Source organism: Pagrus major, chromosome 8, assembly GCF_040436345.1.
Source record: "Pagrus major chromosome 8, Pma_NU_1.0".
NCBI classification, from domain to species: Eukaryota; Metazoa; Chordata; class Actinopteri; order Spariformes; family Sparidae; genus Pagrus; species Pagrus major.
Window position 1 is genome coordinate 9,109,063 of NC_133222.1, and position 23,187 is coordinate 9,132,249.

Consider the following 23,187-nt stretch of genomic DNA (forward strand, 5'->3'; position numbering starts at 1 on the left):
CTAACTAAACTAAGAAAATGAATTTAAATAAATAATAACATCTTTCTTGTGAATGCAGGGTGGATATTTTAATGACCAAAGCCAAAGTTTTCAACTTTGAAAAGCTGATTTTGACCTCATCGTTCAGAACACTTCCTTTTCTCTCTTTTATTTCTATTCTAAAGATTGTGATGTATATGATTTGTCTAATTTTAAAGCAATAGTTCAACAGTTTGGAAAATATTTGCATTCTTGTCAAGATTAGATGAGCAGATGGGAACCACTCTCACATCTTTCTGTAAATCATAAAGCTATATCCACCCCCATTAGCTTAGCTTAGCATAAAGACAGGAAAAAAGGGTAAACAGCTAATCTGGACCTGCCCAAGCAAGCACAACAAAATCAACCTACCAGCACCGCTAAAGCCACTAACTAACAAGTGATATCTCCTTTGTTTAATCTTGCTAAACTAAAGTGTACAACAAGTTGTGGTTGTATGTGGGGGTTCTGTGCCAGACAAGTTCTTGGCCCGGACCAGGAATTTCCTGGAGTATCTACTCCAGACTCCACATAACCCCCCTAAAAGCACAACTGCTGTTTTTTGCACTTTTTTCCTGTCTTATGCTAAGCTAAGCTGACCTGCTGACAGCAGTTTCATTGTTAACACACAGACACAAGACATGGTGTGAATCTTAGCAGCTAAATCTGTGCAAGAAAACGAAGAAGTATATTTGCCAAAAGTTATGATAAAATTATGAACCTGAAAATGAGCATAATAAGTCTCCTGGAAAACTTCCAGGAGACTTATTATGCTCATTTTCAGGTTCATAATTTTATTTTGGCTTACTACTAGAATAAGTTTTCATGCTTTAGTGCTGAAAAACACATCAGTTTCCTCATATGGTCCAGTGCTGCAGCGCTGTATTCCCCCTGTATCTGAAACGCTCTGTTGAAGCTCCTGTCTCTTTAAGGTCCCCTGTCTCCTGTCCTTGGATTGGTCAGCTCACACATGCCTGAGCTAGCTTTTCTTCCATTAATTATCACGTGCCAGCCTAGCCACTGAGCATAAATAATGCAAATGTTTGACTCTGTGACATAGTGTGATGTCACAAAGTCACGGAATTATAGGCGGGACTACCGATGAAGCGTTTCAGGAGCAGTGTTTTCTGTGGGAGAGAGGAGCTTCTCTTGGTGCAGACTTTGACCTTTCAAGATCTTTTACATGCACAACAACCTAAATATAAAACACTGAAGGAAAGAACAAAAAACATAATAGTTGTCCTTTTAAGGATGGTACTTATTGTTGATGTAATTGTCTGAGGTGTTTGAGATTTGACTCTCTTTAATGAGTTGTTACAGCCTGTGGCTTCAGCACGAATATCAGCCCTTCAGATTGTGGATCTGATGCCTGACTGATGAATTGTGTTTCTAAAAAACTGATGATAATGTGCAGGAACCTTTTCTTCTAAAGAAGGTGAACTCATGCAGATTTGTACTGCACACATTTATGGGGTGTTCAATTAGTTTGAGTATGATAAAGAGGAGATTAGATTAAAGAGATACATTAACTCATGGGTTTTTATATTTCAATAGATATTCCCTGATGGCAATTAGCTGAAGTGAAGAAAGAAATCCATTTCATACAAGAGAAACCTTCATGTACAGATCAAGGGACTGAAAGGTAAAATTGGAAAAGTAATGAAGTAATAAAATGCAGAATTATCTTAACCTGCAGGTATCCTGTAGGGGGGATAAAAAACAGTCAATCACTTTATTTGTTATCTGGTTTTCTGGTCCTGCTGTTTGAGTGATGCAAGAGGGAAGCACAACAAAGAAAATGTGTGTTCTGATAAACGAATATTGAGATTTGACGTAATTGTTTCAGAGATTCTTGTAACCCCTGGGAGCTGTTGAAAGAAGCCAATTGCTTGCATACTGAGAGAATTACTGCAAGAAAAATAAGCGAGTAAATAAATGCTGTCCATAAATGCAGCGTGGGTACTGGGGCGACAACAAATTAGTCACATATGTACAGTTAGTTTGCGTCTGTATGAGGGGTGTCAGCGGTGAGGTAGGTGTTACAACAGATGGAGTGAGTATTATTCATAGAAGCCAACTGTGAGGAGCGTTGATCGGAGATCTTTAAAGAAAAAGAAAACATCATTGTCCCTTTAGGTCTGTGGAAGTTGCTCTGAAAAAGTTGCTTTTTATAGCTCGGACTGTCACAGTGAGTCTTGCGCAGACCCTGACTGCCTGTCACTGTGGGTCTGTGTCACAAGCAATATGCTGAGCCCAGGTCAGAAGACTTACTGTAGCGTAGCCAAGAAATTCACTGTCAACTGAATGCTTTCAGCTCATTGTTGAAGAACCCCGCGTGACCCGCAGTCACACCCACTCTTCCTTACAAAATAGACCTGGAAGACTTATTTTAAAGTCCTGATCATGCCCGTTTTTTATGTCTCTGGTGGTGGAAGGAGTCCTGCGATCCAGAGGGTCAAAGGGTCGATCTATGCAACGGCTTAAACATGATCTGTCTTGGTTTTTTTATTTTGTTCTTTTACACTAAATTGTTCCAGATGAGAGCACCAGCGAAATGCCTAAAATATGAATGTAGATGTAAAATGTATGAGAGTGAAACGAGAGAGGCGAACTTAAGAGGAGACGGAGCAGGAAACAGAGCTTGAGTAACCATCTGTCCAGATTGGGTTTGGGGAATTCTGCTAAATCACCGCAGATCTGATGAAGTGGAGGCGTAAATAAGCACATCCGCGCACACAAACATATAAATACTCACACTCATCCTAAGCGTTCTCAGCCTTGAATTGACCTACATAGGGTATTTACCCCGGGATCAGTGCCAAATTGTAAACAGAACCCATGGAAATAATCCAGAGGAGTCTAATGAGAGCTTCTCTCCGGGATCCTTTGGGATGTTGGACTAAGAATGAACATAAAGAGGAATATGAAAACAAGGCAAACAACAGCAGCCGCAGCCAATAAAAACTGAATGACATGCCGTCCTTCCTGAAATCTGTCTCCTCTTACCTCTCCTCCTCTCTCATCTGCCCTCCTGCAGGAGCGAGACCGTGCTGCATCAGTTTTGCTGCCCCGCCCCTGAACATCCAGAGGCCGACTCCACCGGCTCATCCGGGTAAGAGAAACCAATCACAGACACTCTTACTTCCCTCCATGTTGTTCCTCTGCGGTGTGTGCTGAAAACTTTTTCTGGCCCTACATGTGTGTCATCTGAGTGAATCATGTCCACACCCAGGCTCTTAATCGTGCTTGTTAGTGTGTGCACAGTACAGCATGCCAGTGTGAAACGATGTATTTGTGGACGCCTGGAGTTACAGCAAGAGGGTTAAATGCTGCGTAACAAACCTATAGCTCTCACAGCCTCGAGGGTAACTCACAAATAGAGAGTTATAGAAAGCAGGGGGTGGGTGGTGGGGTATGAACTGATATTGCCACCATTAAAGTGCCCATGGCAACCCAGTAATGACGCTATGAACTGCTGCCACTGCCATAGTAACTGAGGGATATGACTTTTGCCGTCTGTCTCTGCGTGGGCAGATGGTCTGTTTGTCGTTGGAGTTTGTTCATTTCGGTTTTGGCGCGCACGGGGGCGTGTGAATGCATGACGTTTCATTCGGAGGGTTGTAAAACTTTGAAAAGCTGATTTTGTTGTGTTTCTCTCATGATTGCTGTTTGCCCACCCCCTCCCCGGAGTTCCTTCCATCTTTTAATCCTCTGTGTCTAAATCCAGTCTTTCCTCATCTGATGTCTTCCCTCCTCGTGCTGCTTACTTCTGCATGCATCCCTAATCGTTATTTATCCGTCTGTTTCTAATCGCCTCTCCTCAATTATTTCCATCACGTCCCTCCGTCTCAAGTCTTTCTCTCATTCTGTTTTTATTAATATCACCGTCTGCCTGCCTTGAATCCCTCTCTCGTTTCTCTGATCTGATGACTTAACTTCTTACTCCCACGTAGCCCTGATTGGATGAGCTAATGGCACAGCAGCAGTTGGACGGCCACCTGAGATGATAGAGGAGCCGTGTAACTCATTATTATCATCCCATGAAGTTGTGTGTGTGTGTGCCTGGTGGCTGGCATCACTGTCTGTCATCCGCTGAATCCGTCTGAGCGCAAAAACCTCCCAGGAGATGTCATGAGATCCGCCTGCAGCCTAACCTGCCGTGCCTTTTCTCTACTCTGTTCAGCTTTTGTCTGTGTGTGTGTGTGTGTGTGTGTGTGTGTGTGTGTTTCTCCCCTGGCTGTACAGTAGTGTGAGTCTCTGAGGGGCCTTGAGAGATGCAATTTGACAGATGCTCATTTCTCTTCCTCCGTGACGTCACACGGGCAGGCGGAGCTGGAGGAGTGTGTGCTTGGTGTGTTTGTTTTGCAGCTACGTATGTGAGCATGTGTGTGGGTGTGTGAGCTAGGGATAGAGATAGAGATAGAGATAGAGTGAGAGCGAGTAGAGAGTATACAGCGCCCATATCATTATGGAGGCTTTTGCTGTCCAGATGCATTAATAGCTCGACTCTTGCTTTTAATCCCCTAATGTATTCTAATGTACTCTAATGTATTCTGATGCAGCGCAGGGGCATGGCAGTGTTTTAATAGAGGTTTTGATAGAGACAGCCTCCAGCATGCACACACACAGAGACACACACACACACCAACACAGTGTCTCCGTATCTTCATGTTTCCTCTCTCTGTTCTTTATCTCAGTCTTTCCTCTGGTTCTTCCCCCCCTGTATTCTCTCCAACTTGTATCTCATTTAAAGATATGACCGAGCGTCTCTGGCCCTATCTCAGACTTTTAGCTGGGGACGCAGAATATTTGCTTTCAAGGCAATCAAAGAAAACAAAAGAGGAACTTTAGTGATGCAGTCATTATTTAACCATGAGGAGGCTTTTTAGTCTCCCCGGCCCTGTTTTGCACTCGTCCCCCTCGTGTAAAAATTATTAGAGTAAGCATTATCTGGGTGGAAGAAAGATTGCACACGCACACAACATCATGCGCGCACATACACACACTTAATTGCACGCCATTATAAAACCTCTTAAGGGGGGATCATACCTCTATGCTTACATCAGTCCAGAGCAGCCATATAAAAGGTGCTGAACGTCTGTGTTTAGTGTCTTTTAGAGGTGGTCTGATGCCAGAAGTGTTCACTTCACCTTTTGTCCACAACAGAACTTGTGTTAAAAAGCACACTTTATACACACTGTGCTGTGTCATGGCAGTACTTTGCTCCGGTAAGCCTTACATGGCTTTCACAGAACTCAGATAATGCTGTCATGTAAAAGAACATTGTTCCATCTGTGGACAGGAGCTGGGATTATGTGAGGAGGGCTGTGAGCACTGGTACACAGCCTCCACAGACGACTTTGTCGGATTCAAATATATTTTTGTTTTTGCTTCGAGCGGGTGCTGTTCTACAGAAATGAATGTTTATTAAATATCTTCGCAGCCAGATTTGGTTTTTTCCCTTCTTTTTCTTCGAGTCATGTTTGACTTTGAGGATAAGATTACTGTATTGCATTGCAGCCAGTGTTTGTGAACACTCATACGACCTCATTGACTTCGTCTCTTCTTACACTGTTAATAGAGATGTCACGATATGCCGGTATTGACGATATCCGTGAGATTAAAAAAATGAATTATTGATATTGTGTTAATAATGCACACGTGATAATATTATGTGACTGTTCCAGCGCAGATGATACAAAGTGCTTCACAGAAAAGAGGAAAAAAAGGCAAACAGCAGCAAAAAAACAAAACAGATGAAGAGCAACACTTTTAAAGGAAGGTAAAAACACCACAAAATAATTATAAAACACTTTGGGGTAAAATAAAGCTGAGTAAGAGTAAAATGATAAAACCCAGTAACTTATTTAAGAATTCATACTCTCCACTTCCCTACACTTGTACTTATTACTTGTAATTCATTTCCCAAAAAGAGAGAAAACAGAAAGTAAACAAAATTAAAAAAGATGGTGTGTAAATTATTTAATTGATTGACTTGCCTTTTCCCCCCTTTTCGTTTCTTTTAGCTCTCTCTTCCTCTTTTGCTTGAATATACTTTGTTTTTCAATACATTATCTTTTTACCTACTATTGTATTCACCATCAGTTATCATAGTTGCGATGGGTTTTGGTTCCTTATTATGTTTTTGTGGAAGAAACAATGAAAAGTAGGATTTAAAAAAATAAATCTATAGATGTGACGATAATATTGTTATCGTGAATTTGTTTGGCCATGATAATCAGGTAGTGAAATCTGATTTCGTGACAGCTCTATCTGTAAACCTAGCAGCACAACACAGAAAAATGTTATAGAACAATCATTTTATGTCTCTGAAGGAGACTCTTTACCACAACTGTTACTGAAGTGTTCATCCACATTGACATCATTGCTTGGGAAACAAATCAGCTTTTGGAGTCATGCACATGCACAAAATCAGCACTTATTTCAATCATGAAACACTGTTAGTGACCACTCAAGAGTGCTGATCCACACTCCCTGTTTGCTCTCTTGTGCACTATAAATACTTTCCACCATTTTGATTCCAAGTATCAGACAGTGTCAAAGATGTGGGGACAGAAGAGTTCACATGAAGAAAATCGTTATTTGTTCATGTGCAAGCTGGTTTTTGTTTTTACGTTTGTAACTCATTATGCTCGCAAAAAGTGATGGGTCATTTCTAGAAGTGGTGGGGTCATGTCGCCAGCATCCCAAGTGTAATTGATGACTGCGGGCAGTGCTACCGAGGAATGCTTTGATTGGTCCAGTCTGTGAGCACATTGATTCTTAATCATGTACATTGCAGCCACCTAAATGATGGATGTGTTTGTTAGTTGTGCTTTGGTGGTGTGAGGTTGACAATGCAGGTTTCAAATGTAAGACTACTTAGTCCCCTCAAGGAAATTCCCATGATGGAGCAAACACTTCAGAGAGTGCAACACTCCTTTTTGCTTAAAAGCTCATTAATCTTCACTTTAATCTTGATAGATTCGTTTTAATCACAGTTCAGTCGGGACACTCACATCAAAGTCTGAACCCCTATTGAAAGAATATGCAGTTTTGTTTTTGGCTCTGTTCATCCTGAACAAATATATGCAAGCTAAACACAGACTGTCACTGAGCTTTCCTGCCAGAGTCAGAGGTATATAACATTCACTGAATACGCCAAAAGAAACATCAAAAGAAAAAAGGGATTTCCCTTTTCCCTTGATGTTTTGGTGTATTACAATAACAAATGGCACAATATGAAGAAAGATAAATAGAAAATTTACAATAAAATATGAAAAAATATTCTAAAAATATATATCATGTAAATGAAATAGCTGCAGTTTTGAGTAGTATTTACCAGGGGATGTGCAAAAGTTCACAGCAGTATAGAGAATATTTGACTATAAATATGTGACTATGAAATGATAACTGTGCCTGCTTGAACTACAGCAAGGCCTCATTTATGCACAACTACAGCTCAGTCATTGAGGCACAAAATGGTGATCAATTATAAGTGTCCAAAATTTACTGCTCACAGTAAAGTAGGACTGAAACCATCAGTCAATAAATTGGTTCATTGGTTGCTAACCTCGGGGTCTGGACTCTAAAAGGTCGTAAGCTGATCACTCAGGTAGAAAATAAGAAAAGGACTAAATCCTGTTCCACATAAACATGATTATTTTTCAGACTTTAATCCACCTTTTTTCTTTTTTTAAAATGAAATACTACACAATATTACTACCTCAGGCCTCTAAAAAGTAATGAAATTAAATAATCTAAAAAGAGAAAATCACTCTGGGACCGAACTGCTCACAACTTATAGATATGCAACCTGTGGTGAGGGGGCACAAGCAAAAGAAGCAAGTAAGAAAGTGAGTAAAACTTTATATAGCACTTTTCAAAACCCAGTTTATAAAGTGCTTTACATCATAAACAATACAGAATAAGATTAATGTACAAGAGTAATAACAAATACCTAGCACAAAGCATAATGTATACATACAATACAAAAAAGTACAGAGAAAGACAGCAAAAATAGACACACTGAAAGCATACAGAAACCCATAATCACACTGAGGAAGCCTCAGAGCCATTGAAAAGTCAAGAGACTGAACTGATCTAATGGGAGAGGAGAGATTATTCCGGAGTCTGGGTGCCAGGACTGCAAAAGAGCAGTCGCCTTTGGTTTTAAATTTAGCACTTAGAAATAACCAAGTGGCTCTGACTGGAAGAGGCAGGTCAGTGATGTAAGGGGTCAGTAGCTCGGAAATGAAAACAAGGGCTAAGCCATGTAGTGCTTTGCGAGCAGTGATACTACGGTCAGTCGTGGCCCAAGGCAAAAATTCTCAGGGGGCCTCGTCCAATCAGCGTTTATCACCATTATTTTATAATAATCTGACACCAAGTACTAAATCCAAACCTTTTTTTTAAATTCCATATGTTCACATAGGATTTTCCAATATAATAACATTTAAAACCAAAACTATTGATAATCATGTGATCATACACACATGAAGTAACATTTGCCTGGTTTTCCTCTCCTGACTGTGCACATCTGCTTGTTAGTAACTAAAATAATCTTAAAATCTATTCTGAACTTGACTGGCATTAAATGCAGTGAGGCTAGAATAGGTGTACCAAAAAGGCTTGGGACCACAGGATCAGTTGAATAAAAGAAAATTCCTTCAACAAATTAGATAATTGATTAATTGTTTAGGTCATTTAATGATGGAAAAAGTGCTGAATATTCACTCTTTTATCTGTTTTATTTCTTTGGACATTGAATTTCTTTGAGTCATATTGGTTGAAAAACAAGATATTGAAGGATTAACTGGTAATTTAAATATGGTTGCAGCCCTGAAGGTGAAGTAGGAGTACATTTAAATATGAAGAAAATAGTAAATGAGTGAAGGAGGAAATGCTTTTGGATACAGACCATGTCAGCCTTTAAATAAAGGTATGTTCATCCTGGTCACATGTCCAGAATTCGACTCCTGCAACCTGCAGTGGAGCCATAAATCTGCCCAAATAGGACCAGACACATAAATTCAGTCATCCTTGCCCCCGAGCCACCACGGCCACACATTACTCTCCACCTGCTGCTTCCCTCGTGAACCTCCCCACACTCCACACAGTTGATGATTTGCGGCTGCGATAACAGAGCAGAGTTTTGAAGGTCAGTAGGGAGGACTGATAGCTGTCTGTCCTTTCATTTCCATGGCAGCGGACAGATGCTGAGCCTGGAGGATGGATCGTCCTCTGGTGGTGGACAGGAAGTGGAGGGGACCAAGAGAGAGGGACCCAGCGAGTATGAGATCTCCCTGGAGAATAAAAACAAGCAGGTAATGTTCTTTTTGTTTTTTTCGAGTGTGTGCGTGGGCTTGGTAAGCACATGGTGGGACGGAGTGGATGTTGACTCCTCTACCTGTTTCACTGCGAGGAGGTGTGTGAAGGATGATCATTTGACATAGCGCCTTGCGTGACAAAAAAGATTCCCATTGAGATCTATTTCTGTCCGTGTTGACATGAAAAACAACACCAGCGATTCAGCTGCCACAGCGACAGGAACACGAAAGATGCTAGGTTGTCATGGTAACAGCTAATAACTGCTTCTGGCGGCTGGAGATGTCTTTATTTCTCATACCAAACTGCTGAAGGGTCGGCTGTTGCTGCTGCAGTGCGAGTGTGTGTATACGAGTGTGTGTGTGTGTATGTGTGTGTGTGTGTGCACTTTTTGTGGGCGTGCTTGTGTGAGCAGACACACACCCAGGCACATGTGTGGCTGTCCTCCTTTTTCTCCCTCTCTGCCTCTTCTTCCCTCTTCCTCCCACTCCCCCCCTCCTCCTTTATTTCCCTCTTGCTGAAAATATAGGAGGGCAAAAAAATCTGGAGGATGCCGAGAGTCAGGCTGAGCTGCTCTGCCAACAAGCGGCACAGAAATAGGCTCGTTGGGTTGTCTCCTTTTCTATTCATTTTCTCAACAGCACCTTTGTCACAGGCCATCCATCCTCCTTCCAGTGGCCCCTCAGACAGTATTAGCAGTCGAGTGATGATAGATGATGTTTACTTTTGCTCTAATGTCATAAAAACCCTCGCTGGTTTTCAAAAAGTGGACGGATAAGTGAGAAGGAGAAGGGTGCGAGTGGGAATTTTGCGACTCAGGCGACGCTCAGGTTCTTTTGATCTTTTGTCGACATGGGCACAAAATGGCAACATGATGTTTGCCTGCTGGTGGATGAATAAATATTTTCCAGTGGCTGCTGTGTGCTTTGCAATATCACTCTTGCAGTGTCATCAGTGAGTTTCAGAGCCTTGTAAACATGTTTGATATTTAAACTCACTCCCCCTCACTCTCTCCCCATCCCCAGATAGAAGAGCTGGAGCAGAAGTACGGAGGCCATCTCATATCGAGGCGGGCGGCCCGGCGTATCCAAACGGCCTTCCGGCAGTACCAGCTGAGCAAAAACTTCCAGAAGATCCGTAACTCGCTGTCGGAGAGCAAGTTGCCCCGCCGGATCTCCCTGCGCCATCCCAGCCCTTCAGGCCGAAACCGGAATGCAACCCAGAGACACAGTTACAGCCTGCATCCAGGAGGAGGACAGATACCCTTACGCTCCAAAACTCCTCCTCCGCCCCCGTGCCGCTCCACCTCTCTGCCCCCTTCACCTGCGTCTGCCCCCCCAGCTGCTCCCTCTCCTGCCCCAGGCGCAGTCCCACCTCAAACCCCCTCGCAAACACTCACACAGCTGGAGGACTGCTTCTCTGAGCAAGTGAGTGTGTTTTTTTTCTCAGCTCCCACTGGTTTCAAAAGAAGTCTGACTGTATGTAAGCTTATGAGAAAATAACACTACTTCTCACTTGATTTATTACCACAGTAAATAGTTTCCCTAATGAGTTTATGGTCTCAATCTCTAGCTTCCAGTCTTCTTCAAAACAGCATGATGATCATTTGGTAAATTATGGTCCAATTAAGAGTAAAATAGATGATAAAGCAGGGTATTCTTTAGGGCATTGCTACCTTGTGATTGGCAAATTGCTACCACGGCATGTTCTCGTGTTCTCAGTCAGATTCAATCAGGACAGAGACCAAGCAATGCGTATATTTACCAGAACCAAGCTCTTGTCCTAAAAGGGTCGCTTCTGGCTCCAAAAAACAAAAAAACAAAAAAAACAAAACCAAGATGGTGACAGCTGTTATGCCAGACTTGAGGCTTCAAGATGGTTAGTGACGCCTGCAGGTCAAAGTTTCCACTTATCCTGTGAAATATCGTATTATCTCGAAGATGGATTGACATAACATTCACAAACAATGAATCATAATAACTTTGGCGACACCATTAAAGTCAAAATCTAAATTTCCAATCCTATCCTTACTACAGCCATTGCAAATGTTCAGCAGCTCGACTCGGCCTCATATGTGCATTTTATCTGCGCAGGCTGCACTACATTGGCTGGCCCCACTGGCTCGATCACTGGCAGTTTCATCTGAATGCCATGGTCTGCTCAGTAGCCAACCGCCGTCACTGTTTATCCAGTTCCACTAGTCTCCCAAATAGCCACCAATTAGCAACCCCTCAAGTATCAGAAACATTCCTCACATGAATCATGTCTCTTGACCCGATTAACTCACTGGTTTTGAAGTATTTCATGTTTTTGAAGTGTATTTTTTCATCACCATATCTGCAGCTTCATTCCTTGGCCCAGTCAATTGATGATGCCCTTCGTGGTTGGAGCTTGTCGGAGGCTGGAGAGGGGAAGGGTTTACTGATGGACCCAGGGGCTCTTCGTGCAGCTGCTGAGAGCGCTTGTCTGCCACGCAGTGCCAGCTCGCTGCTCATGGCCTTCAGAGATGTCACCGTTCACATCGACAGCAATAGCTCCTACACCATCTCCTCCGCCACCACCACAACCACCACCTCTCTGGGCAATGCAGGCGGTGGAGAGCCGGGCAGCAGGAAGACTTCTGTGAGCGGCATGGCTGGGGGAGGAGACGCAGACGAGCCAGAGTTTCCTGCTCCGCCGCCCAGTGAGGAGCTGGAAATGGTCGATCCAGGATCCAGGAGGGGTTCAGCCGTGCCAGTTCCAGGTGGAGGTGTGATGGAGGGGGAGAGCGGCTCCACCTCCACTTCTACCTCTACTTCCACCTCTATCTCCACCTCGGCCCAGTCTAACCAGCAGCCTGCTCAGATTTACACCCAGTACCAGCAGTACCACTACACTCATCCTCCGCAGATCCCCGGAGGGCCGAGCCCCGAGGCCCTGCAGGCTCTGGTCGTCTCTCTGCCCAGGGACCGCTGCCAGGATCCAGCTTCCTGCCGCTCGCCAACGCTGTCCACAGACACACACCGCAAACGCCTCTACCGCATAGGACTCAACCTCTTCAATGTGTGAGTGGGCTGGCGACACACACACACACATAAACTCACACACACATAAAACAGCAAAATATATCGGTGCCCTGTGGCTCAGGGTTCAAAGTACAATTATTACTGTTTGTGTCTAACAAATCTCCCACAGCCTGGCAAAACTGCTCTGAGCAGCTGCTCGTTAGTGTTTGTAATAGTTGGGAAGAGCCGCCTGTTCAGTGCCATCTTGTGATGTCCTGATGTCAATGAAAAAAGAGGTGGAGAGGGGGGCGGGGGACGTAGAGAAGGAAGAGCCAGAGAGAGAAAGAAAGAAAAGAGGGAAAATGTAGTTAAAGAGGAGAGGCAGTCAAGGAGGTCAGGAACAATGTGAGAGCCGCTCAGCTTCTATAAATAGAGTCCACGGTTGGCCTGCACTTATTATTAGTTAATACAAATTAAAGTAAATTAACTCACATGCATCAGTGAGAGTGGGTTTGATCCAGAAGTCCAGGGCTAACAGCTTTTGCGCATGAATGCACATTTTCTTTCCTTCTTTCTCTTTGTGCTTCCTCTTACACACACACACACACACACACAATCACTTCCCCTCATTCACACACACACATTAAGCACCCTTTCTCTTAAAAACAGTGTTACGCATTTTCTTTCTCACTCAGGCCCACACACCTATCCGCTTGAAAGCACAGAAACATCACAACATGCGCTGTTTAACGCTTAACACCATCTCCTTTTCTGCTGTTGGCTATCTTGCGGGCAGGAACCCAGAGAGAGGCATCCACTTCCTGATCACACGTGGCTTCGTCCCGGACACGGCCATCGGAGTGGCTCACTTCCTGCTGCAGAGGAAGGGCCTGAGCAGACAGATGATTGGAGAGTTTTTGGGGAACAGCAAGCTGCAATTCAACAGAGATGTCCTAGAGTGAGTCCTCATTATTTATATACGCATCACAAATATACATATGGTTAGATTCTGACAGCATTTTGTCAAAATCAAGATTCAACTGCATCTCAAGGTCTTCATCAGTCCTGTTTGCTCAAATATCATGGAAATGAGATGGAAATAGGATGTAAATAGCAGGCTATTTTTTTTAAAGATAATAGATATCACCCTGAAACGTCCCCAGATGATTACTTACAAAAGGACAATTATTTTTGAATTACAGCTTTTCTGAAATAAATATGCAAATTAGGTATTTTCTCATCAAAAAATGCACTAAAATGCACCAATTTCCAGAACTGAAATCTGGATAAAACAGGGTTAAAAATTATTGTTTGTTTTTGTTGATACATTAGAGTCAAAATGTTTTTACGGAGGGACTTTTGGATGTCTCATTTCATCACTCCATGAATCAGACAACACAGTTTTTGCCCAGTTTTTATAATAAAATGTTGTATAAATCAGGCTATGAATGATATATGAACAAACCCCTCTGTAAAAACCCTGAGGAATAAAGTTAATAAGTTATAGTTAATGCTACTAAAGTGTACATCTCTTGTTCAGAGAAAATGACCTTTAAAGATACATTTTTAGACAAAAAAAAAAGAGTACAAATTTAAACTAGTAGATATCACAATGAAACTTCCCCAGTTGATTATTAAGACAATTATTGTTTGTATTAAAAGTTTTCCGATGCCATAAATGTCCAGAACAGAAATCTGAACTAAAATAAACACCCAAATGTGCATTTTGGATGTTTTCTTTCCACTAGTCTGAAAGAAAACATGTAATGGAAACAAAAACAGTCCAAAATCTAAAAATTGACCAGTACATGAAAAAAAGCTGTTTTCACCTGTAGTGTCTCCTCTTAAATGTTAACAAATGGCTTATTTAATGATGATAAATCATTTACTAATACTCATATATAGATCAGTTATAAGCCATTAAGGTGTGCTCTAGTGATTTAGTATTGCACTTCTACACAGTTTGGGGAGATACCCTTACTCGTAGTAGTCCCTACTATGAGTCAAGAACAAAAAAGTGCTTCAGACTGTAGTATCTCTTTGTTAGACTTCTCTAACCGGTGAATGCTGGTGAATGCCCACGTCTTTCAAACTGCGCACGCCCACTTTGAAATGCAGGCTCTGTATCTTGAATTTTCAAGCCCAAGCCAACAGGACTCTGAAGACACAAGTGTTGTTATTTCTCAGGCTTTAGAAAACTCCACAGAAGCTCCATCAGAGCCTAAGAAAGACATTTTCACAGGCGTGAAGAGCATTAGTCCTCATGACAAGTGAACCAGCCTAAATTAATAAATTACAGGCAGGACCAGATATCCCTCCATTGATGTTATTCCTGGAACATCATAATTAATGTCGCTCCAGGACCATCATGATACTGACCAATCAAGCTCTTTTAATGTCATTGTTAATGTGATTTGTAATTTGAAATGATGGTCCTGGAGCATTTCTCCTCCTGTATGACACTTGCATGGTCTTTTAGTTAAACCCTTTAGTTAATCATGAAGACCTCTCTAATCGACTGGCCCTCCACTTACCTTGTGGAAAAAGGGCTACAGAACATCTGGAGCAAAATCAATTTATATACATCTTCTTGACATCTACAGCTGTGGACATGATTTGATTGTTTGCTACTTAACTGAATGACTGACAGGATTTGACATTTCACCTCAAGGTCCATCGAGTAACACAGCTCTGGAGGTTTCCACGAAATCACATAGGCCTCATCTGCAATGTGATTAATTGCCACTGTGCTGCAGATGCTCAAACTTCCATTTTCCTACCTCACTGTCTATTTAGACGTTCTGGCGCTTTCAAATGTACCTGTTTGCCGTGTGTCCATGTGTCTGTGTTGCTCTTTAATACAAAAAAAAAGAGAGGAGATAAAATATTAAACGTGAGATTTGTTCGGCATTAATATATTCAGGTATTTTAAAATATCCAAAATAGAACAAGCTATTGGAACCTAACCTGACATAGACACACAGGGTGACACACACAAGCACACAGAGTCACTTGACATGCGGCGCTTGCATGCATAAATGCAACGCATCCGTGAGAACACGCATTCACTTAATGCTTTCACACTCACCCTTTTTGCATCCAACCAGTGTAGACAGAGATCCAGGATAGAGAGGCTTTTTGCTGAGGTTGTTGCAGAGAGCTCTAGAAATAGGTCACTGCACTGCACACACACACACACACACACACACACACACACACACACACACACACACTCTCTCTCTCTCTCTCACACACACACACATATACAAGCACACAGCCTCGGTTTCTTTCATTCAGACACATAGACACACACGCGTGGACACATAAACGTATACGCACAATCTTGTGTATGTACTTCTTCCGTTGCTGCAGCCTGTCCTCAGCCTTTCATGCACCTCTCTCTCTCTCTCTCTCTCTCTCTCTCTCTCTTGCCCCGTCGCTCTGAAGATATCATTATTCCGTCCTCTCTTGCCTTTCTTTCCCTCTTATCTCCTACTGCCGTTAGACCCTGTCGACCCCCTTGATGTTTACACAAAGTGTGTGTGTGTGTGTGTGTGTGTGCAAACATGTTGTCTCTATGTGCGTCTTCCAGGTCAGTGCTTCTGTAATGGAAGTATGACTGTAAGAGGAAGATTTGCCATCAGCACTTGGGTACTCACAGTTTGATGCACACACGCAAACGCACTAGCGCAGGATCACTCACTCACCTTCCCATTACAGTGACACACTACAACTAAAGCCGATCTCTTTCGCTTTCTCTCTCTCTCTCTCTCTCTCTCTCTCTCTCTCTCTCTCTCTGTCTGTCCCTTTGCAGTTGCGTTGTGGACGAGATGGATTTCTCTGGCATGGAGCTCGACGAAGCCCTGAGAAAGTTCCAGGCTCATGTTCGTGTTCAGGGCGAAGCACAGAAAGTGGAGAGACTCATCGAAGCCTTTAGGTGAGACTGTCAACTCGCTCACAACCAGGGCCCCGCTGACTAACAGGCCCTGGCTTCACGTTTTAACACGATTCAACACAACAACAGTCCATCACATGACTGGGGAGGGCTTGTGAGGGCGCTCTCAGCTTTTGAGAATGAATAGACCTTTTGCCTCTAGCCACCTATGCAAAAAACGGCCCCAAAAAATAAAGCATTTCTGATCTCATCCTGCAGCCTCGGGGTTGCAAACGTATCCAGAATTCTATACTAATAAGCTGACTTTATAGACAAGGTGTTTAACTGGTTGTGAAAGCTCACTGCGGCAGGCTGGGAAGCCAAAGCCTCATATCATTAACAAATTACACTGATTGCCTGTAACCTTTGACTAAACTCAGCAGTGTTTGATTGTCAGCCAATCATAACGGAGATCTGAGCTGCAGGCAATCAGTGTGCGTTCCATCAGGACCAAAATAGATGTTCTGTTTCACAACTTTCTCCCCTGGATGACACACAGTTACACAAATCTTGGGACTTTGCGAGCTGTTTTTTTGTATGTGCTTGACAGTTATGTGTCCATTTCCGTGCGAAATTACACATGAATATGTAAAAGTGCATGATTAGTACTCATGAGGTTTTAGCGGCAAGTTGGTTTTCTGCTCGTTTTGTCGGTGCTGACTCCTGCCCTTGAGCCACTAGTATTCATGAGCATATCTGCTGAAGAATTAAGACTCATTTAAATACCGAGAGGGCCTTGAGAGACCTACTGTAGCTTGAACACTCCCTTTGTGCCTTTGAGTGGACTGTCTGGCTTCACCTCTAACAAACCCCTGGGCGGAAACAGTTTTTTTTTTTACCTTCTGACTGAACATTTTTTGAGGCGAAAACAGACAAACTGCAACTGATGCTCTATCTCCTGGCAGGCACCGTCCTTGAAATGTCCGAAGATTGCTCCCGGGACTAAAAAGGCAATAAAAACGGCCATCATTGTTTTCTATTTCGGAGTAATAGGTTGCATTGCGGTGTACATTTAATCTCCCTCTGCCGGTGTGCTGCTCTTTTCCCTCAGGATTGCCAACAATGTCACCACCAGCACACGAGTTAGAGCCACTGCCCCTTTCAAGCCATTAACCAAGATGCCCCTCCGTATTACACTTAATTGCTAGTATAACTCAACATTACGGAAGTGTAATCACCATAGAAAATGTGCTGCATATTAATTGTCTTCCAAACAACTTTATGCATCTACAATGTAATCATTGTTTGTCTGAGCTGCTGACTTTGTTGTCGTCTTGTGGTCTTAAAGCTAACTTGGATTTCAGGCGTCTTTTGTTTGTCAACAACAACATTAGTTAGCCTGTTTCGTAATACTTTGGCACTTTTCTTCCCCGTCTGTGGCACTCAGCCCGCTGGTTCCTACTGAAGATTAAAACCTTTAACAAGACTAAGAGTCTACAGTCATGCTAGCAGCTCTGTGAGGCTGTACACTGTACCCTGGCACAATCTTCCTTTGAGCTAAATGCTAGCGCCAGCATGCTGACATGCTCACAGCGACAGTGTTAACATGATGATGGATGTTTACAATGTTTACCATCTTAGTTTCTACTTGTTAGCCTGCTAACATTTGCTAATTAGCACAAACTCAGTAAAGCAGAGCTGAGGTTGAGGGGAATGTTATTACCTCCTCCAAGGAGCTATCAGCGTTTGTTTGTTGGTCTGTTGGTTTGTCAGCAGGATTACACAAAAACTACTGAACAAATTTCCACGAAACTTAGACGGAGGATGGGTCTCGGCCAACAATAGAACCAGTTAACATTTGGTGTGGATCCGGATCCAGTATTATTTTTATTTTTTTTAACATTGCAAGTTTTTCAAAATTTTTTGTAATTTCACAGGGAATAATGCATGGGCAAAATCTGGCATGACTACATGGCTGGTATATATGAGTTAGTTACAATTTGATGTGAATCCTGAGCTTCAATTATGGTTAAGCAGTTATTTGTGGTTTTAAATTTTGACTGATGCAGGGCTGACTTAATTTAAAGTGGGCTGCTGGACCTTGGCAGTTATGGCAATTATGTTGTTGTAAGCCAAGGTATTGGGCAATTTAAAAATATGATTATTGAAATACGTGAGAAGACAGTGGATCACCAAAGTTATTACTGTTCACCCGGAGGGCTGAAAGCTGTCGGAACCCAATTTCATGGTAATCCATGCAGTAGTTGTTAAACCTGGACCAAACCGGTGCCTTCGCTAGAGCCACCAGATGATAAAAAAAAAAAAAAAGGGTCATATATAGTGTCGTTTTCTGTACTGTAGTTTCTAGCAAACAGGAATATTAGCATTTTGGAGACTATTTTTAGCTGCGGATTAAAACACATTTGTTGCTGGTGTTGGCACGATAGAACATGCAGGACTGCTTCAAAATGAGCTCCATGTCAATGTTCATCATAATAAATGAACATGTCACTTAGTGCAGAGGTGTAGCTCATTGATGTGTTTTAATAGCTACAGCAGGCTGTGGATGCATGTACAATACCCGCTCGAGGGATCTATTCACTGCTGATTTTGTTCTTTTTATTGGATTCGGAGCGGTATGATTTAAAATGAGATCACGAGTCCTATCCATTAAAAGGAAAGTGAGTTCCTACTCCAAGCAGAAAGTGGTGAGGGCAAAGAAGAGAAGGAGCAGTCATGACACTTTCCCCTCTCTGCTTCTGATTTGAGGGCCAATCAGAACACCCACCGCGGTCATCAGTTAATCACATCACACTCAATCATACGTGCTGAGCCCCGGGCTGCAGATTACAAATTCATCAGCGATCTGAGACCACACTGTCTGTCGCTGGAGCTGTGAGTATAGGTCAGAAAATGAGCTGGCTTTATCGGGACAGCCAGACATCCGATGCCATGTCTGTTACGTAACAGTTGTTATGTCATCTGTTTGAGGCGTGTTGTACTCTTGTCGTGAGTAGTTCCTTTTTATACGAAGCGGTATTTGTGCCAGCTGGCATGCAACTTTCATATGCAGATATGAAGATAAGAGATCGAGAGCTAGTGTTTAAATAAACTGGTTACGTAAGATGGAGCTCCGCGCTTGTAAATGTGTGAATGAAGCACACATATGCACACACACGGTGCTTTATTTATTCACCCAACTGTTTTCTCTCTCAGTGCACAGCCATATATGCACTTACACGGCCATGCATATGTTAATTCGCATACATTCACACTCACACATACAGTAGATCTTGCCTTGCATGCAGTCTTTGATGAATTTGCCGCAGAGTTACATCAAGTTGGCAAATCAAGGGGCTCGTTTGTGCCTCTGTGTGTCTATGAACGTGCATGTGCATATTATATCTGTAGCAGCGTCTGTGCCGAGCAGGATCTATTCTCCCTCAAACAAAGGCATTGCTGCTGAACTGGGCTGTTGTCGATTGATACCCTGCGAGTTTCCCTGGCCTTAGATCTTGTGTGGAGGTCTGGGAAGAAGGCTCGCTGGTCGTGCAGGTCTCAGATGTGGCCTCTCGCTCGCATACGCTCTGACAAGTACATAGTCCTCTGGAGCAGAGCAGCCCTCTCCATGTCTGCATCCTGCCTGGCTGCAGAGATAAAAGCCTCCCACCACTGAAATGGCCCACTGTGTAAGTGTAAGTGACAGTAAGAAAGGGAGATGTGGTGGGGGGGAGGAGGGGTGGAAGTGAGAGTTTGTGAAGCCTGTGGGCAGCGAGGGAGCATAGCAAGTCCAAATGCAGCATCTCTGGTCCCATAGTAGACTGGGCAGTGTTACCTTACCTCGGGCAGCACCATTTCGCATTGTCAAAAGACTTGTGTGTCCTGTCAGTCTAATTTAAAGTAAAATAACTGCTCCTCGCATACGAGTAGAGCTAACAACCAAGTCTTTACATCAGATTGTCGGATTACAAACGAGTGCAGCTTGTGTTGGCCTTAAAATCCGTCTGAATGCCTCCACCTCACAGCAGGAGCGTTCTCTTACAAGTTAGAGTTTGGTTTTACTGTGCTGAAACGCACCAACCAATTTCCCTCAAGCTTTCCGGTGATATTTCGAAACGTAAAAACAATTAAGGCTGGGAGGGAATCTTGCGATTTGAGAGTGCGATTGGGCACAATAACAAAGTCACTGAGAAAATCATTAAGATTTAGTACGTTGGCTCTGGAGTGTTAGTGTTGCTTCTAATATTCTCTTCCCTCACAGCATCATCATCATCTACATCCTCCAAAATGACCACAAAGTTGAATCACTGCATTTCTAAAACAGTTTCGATATTAAAACCTTCATGAAGGTGAGGTTTCAGACTGTTGTATTAGATTGCTTTCATTTGAGCACGGTGTACCTAATGAACTGAGTGTGATTTGATTTGATGTCAGTCCAGCAATAAAATCCTAGTAATCCCAGTTTCTTCAATTAGCTGATGTCAAATTGATTTTTTGTGTTGCTGGAACATTGTCCTACACGTGTCTGTATGAGCTGAAGAGATGATCTTATTTACTGCATTAATAACAGGATATGGTTGGCTTGGTTACAGTGTGTAGATAGAGCCAAACAATATGATTCATCCGGGATCCATTAAATCCATGAACCTGCCACTAAAAATATTAGCAATGCATCTTTAAAGGGAAATTCCATTTTCTTTTAAATCGGGGCCCTATATTTACATGTTTGGGGGTGTAAATGGTTCATACTTACCAAATGTTCTGGAGCCCGTCCAGTAGTTTGCCTCAGCTGGCAGCCGCTACATGGCTACAGTGGCTGCAACGTAATCCTTTGGGGCAACTCCGACTGTAGTTACGTCCACTAAATGTGCTTGTTTTCGCCACTGACAGGTTGAAGTTGTGTCTGACAACATTTAAGAAACGATTCCTACGGATAATCAGATCTTTTTTTGTGACAGGAAACACAAGTCTCGTTCAAGGAGAGGTCTCAAACTAAAATCTGAAACTACTGGTAATCCTCTTTAAGCTATGGATTAGAAGACTTTAACATCATTTTTTATTCATTTTAAACTGACGATGAGGCACTTTTAAGTGTTTCATGAAACAGTCTTGTGATTCCTCTTACGATTATAAACGATTGTAGCAAACGAGACCATCAGCGGGAAGACTGCTATTTTTAAATAGTCATTATTAATGCCTGTGCTCGGGTCCGATCACATATAAAATCAAATAAAAATACATTACAAAGATCTTTACAACAGCAGGCCCTGGTGTTGTACCGCTTTTGTCAAAAGGGGGCGCTAGAACCAACAACAACTTAAAGTTCCTCGTAGTCACTTTAACCTACATAGAAAACATGGACACTACTTATACTGCAGTTTTGTACTACTGACCCCATACTACTATATATAGTTTCCTTATTTATTTTGTTTTACATTTTACATTTATAATTTAACTTTTTTGTATCTTCTTTATACTATCTGTCTTTTATTATTTATAATATGTATATTTTTTAATAGTTTTTTTAATTTCATTTTAGTTCATTGCATATCATATATTGTTTCGTCTCACCCACATGTAATTGTGTTGTATGGCTGTAAGTGGATTCAGTGTGATCACTGTTACAAAACAGTGCATAAGGGACTGGGCTCCGGTGGAGCAGAAACATGGGGGTGGTATATTGTGTTTATCCAACTGTATCTGTGATTCATTGCATTTTGTATGACTTCATATAAAAAGAATTATATCATAAGATTATAGAAAAAAAAAACAAGGATTCTCAATGCTTGCTTGGTATTATTCACCAGACATGTGCTGTACTTTATTTCTTTGTAACCGTGTTGCTGTTATGCTGATTATATTCAACGCTGCTGGTGGTACTTGTCGCATCTTCTTTTAGCTTTAATAGTGGTATAATTGCCTAGAATCCAGAGCAGTGTGGCTGGTAAGAAAATACTTGTCCAGACGTATAACTCTGTTGTCCTATTTTTCCTCCACAGCCAGAGGTACTGCATGTGTAATCCTGATGTGGTGCAGCAGTTTCACAACCCAGACACCATCTTCATCCTGGCCTTCGCTGTGGTCCTCCTCAACACCGACATGTACTCGCCTAACATCAAACCCCAGCGCAAAATGGGCCTTGACGACTTCATACGCAATCTAAGAGGTTAGTGCGTACACATACAGTAATAGTACACGCATATGGGAGAGATGAAGTGTGTGTTTATATAGTAGTTGTATGTATGTGCCATATCTGGGAGTGTAAAGAGCTGGTATACTGATACTGTTAGAGTTTGAACACTGGTGATATGTAGTAACTTCACGTGCACACACATGCATATTTCAAACCTTTTACTGCAGATTATGATGAGGAGATCCATCGGAGAGATATGTCAGGAGGAATGATACGAAAGACGAAAAAGAGAGCAGAGGGCAGAGGAACTTTTTTACAACAAGCACTCTCTTATCGACCTCACCATCAGTAATTTGAGTGACAGCTTCTTGAAGTGAAATAAATTACTCAAAAAGGCGGCGGATGCTTGCCTCTCCTCTCTACCATCGAGAAAACCGTCAGCTGTGCAGGAGGAGATTTCAGATATCCTTGAGTCAGAGTTCTGCCCCAGAGACTGTGGCGTCGACCCATTTAATTGAGGCTCACTTAGCGTTAGATTTAAACGATATGAGCTACAGTTACCGGAAGTATCTCATCACCTGCACTCCCTGAGGCTCTCAGCACATTCCCTGTCCGGTGAGCAGATACCAACATTTACTGAGGGTTTGACTTTCATTTGTACCTTCAGCTGACAGAACAGGCCACAATATAATACATTTCAATATCTTCTTTGTAAATATTGTACAATTCACGTTTAATTTATGAACTGACCGGGTTTTTCCAACAGCAGTGACAGACCGTGGCGAGGATGTCATTGTGCCGCATGATGATGGAACAACGACCGCGGCGGCACAGTGACAGCGCACACTGGG

The 23,187-nt window shown here is 42.5% G+C and overlaps 1 protein-coding gene across 1 annotated transcript in view; it reads left to right on the forward strand.

The window, feature by feature from the left end:
* iqsec3b (IQ motif and Sec7 domain ArfGEF 3b) overlaps window positions 1-23,187 on the forward strand; it is a 32,174-nt gene that overhangs the window by 3,197 nt on the left and 5,790 nt on the right. The window contains exons 2-8 of the mRNA XM_073472575.1: window positions 3,056-3,130; window positions 9,227-9,344; window positions 10,371-10,772; window positions 11,689-12,389; window positions 13,126-13,287; window positions 16,144-16,266; window positions 22,203-22,369. Coding sequence (XP_073328676.1) covers window positions 3,056-3,130; window positions 9,227-9,344; window positions 10,371-10,772; window positions 11,689-12,389; window positions 13,126-13,287; window positions 16,144-16,266; window positions 22,203-22,369 — 1,748 coding nt within the window. The remainder of the gene's footprint in view (window positions 1-3,055; window positions 3,131-9,226; window positions 9,345-10,370; window positions 10,773-11,688; window positions 12,390-13,125; window positions 13,288-16,143; window positions 16,267-22,202; window positions 22,370-23,187) is intronic.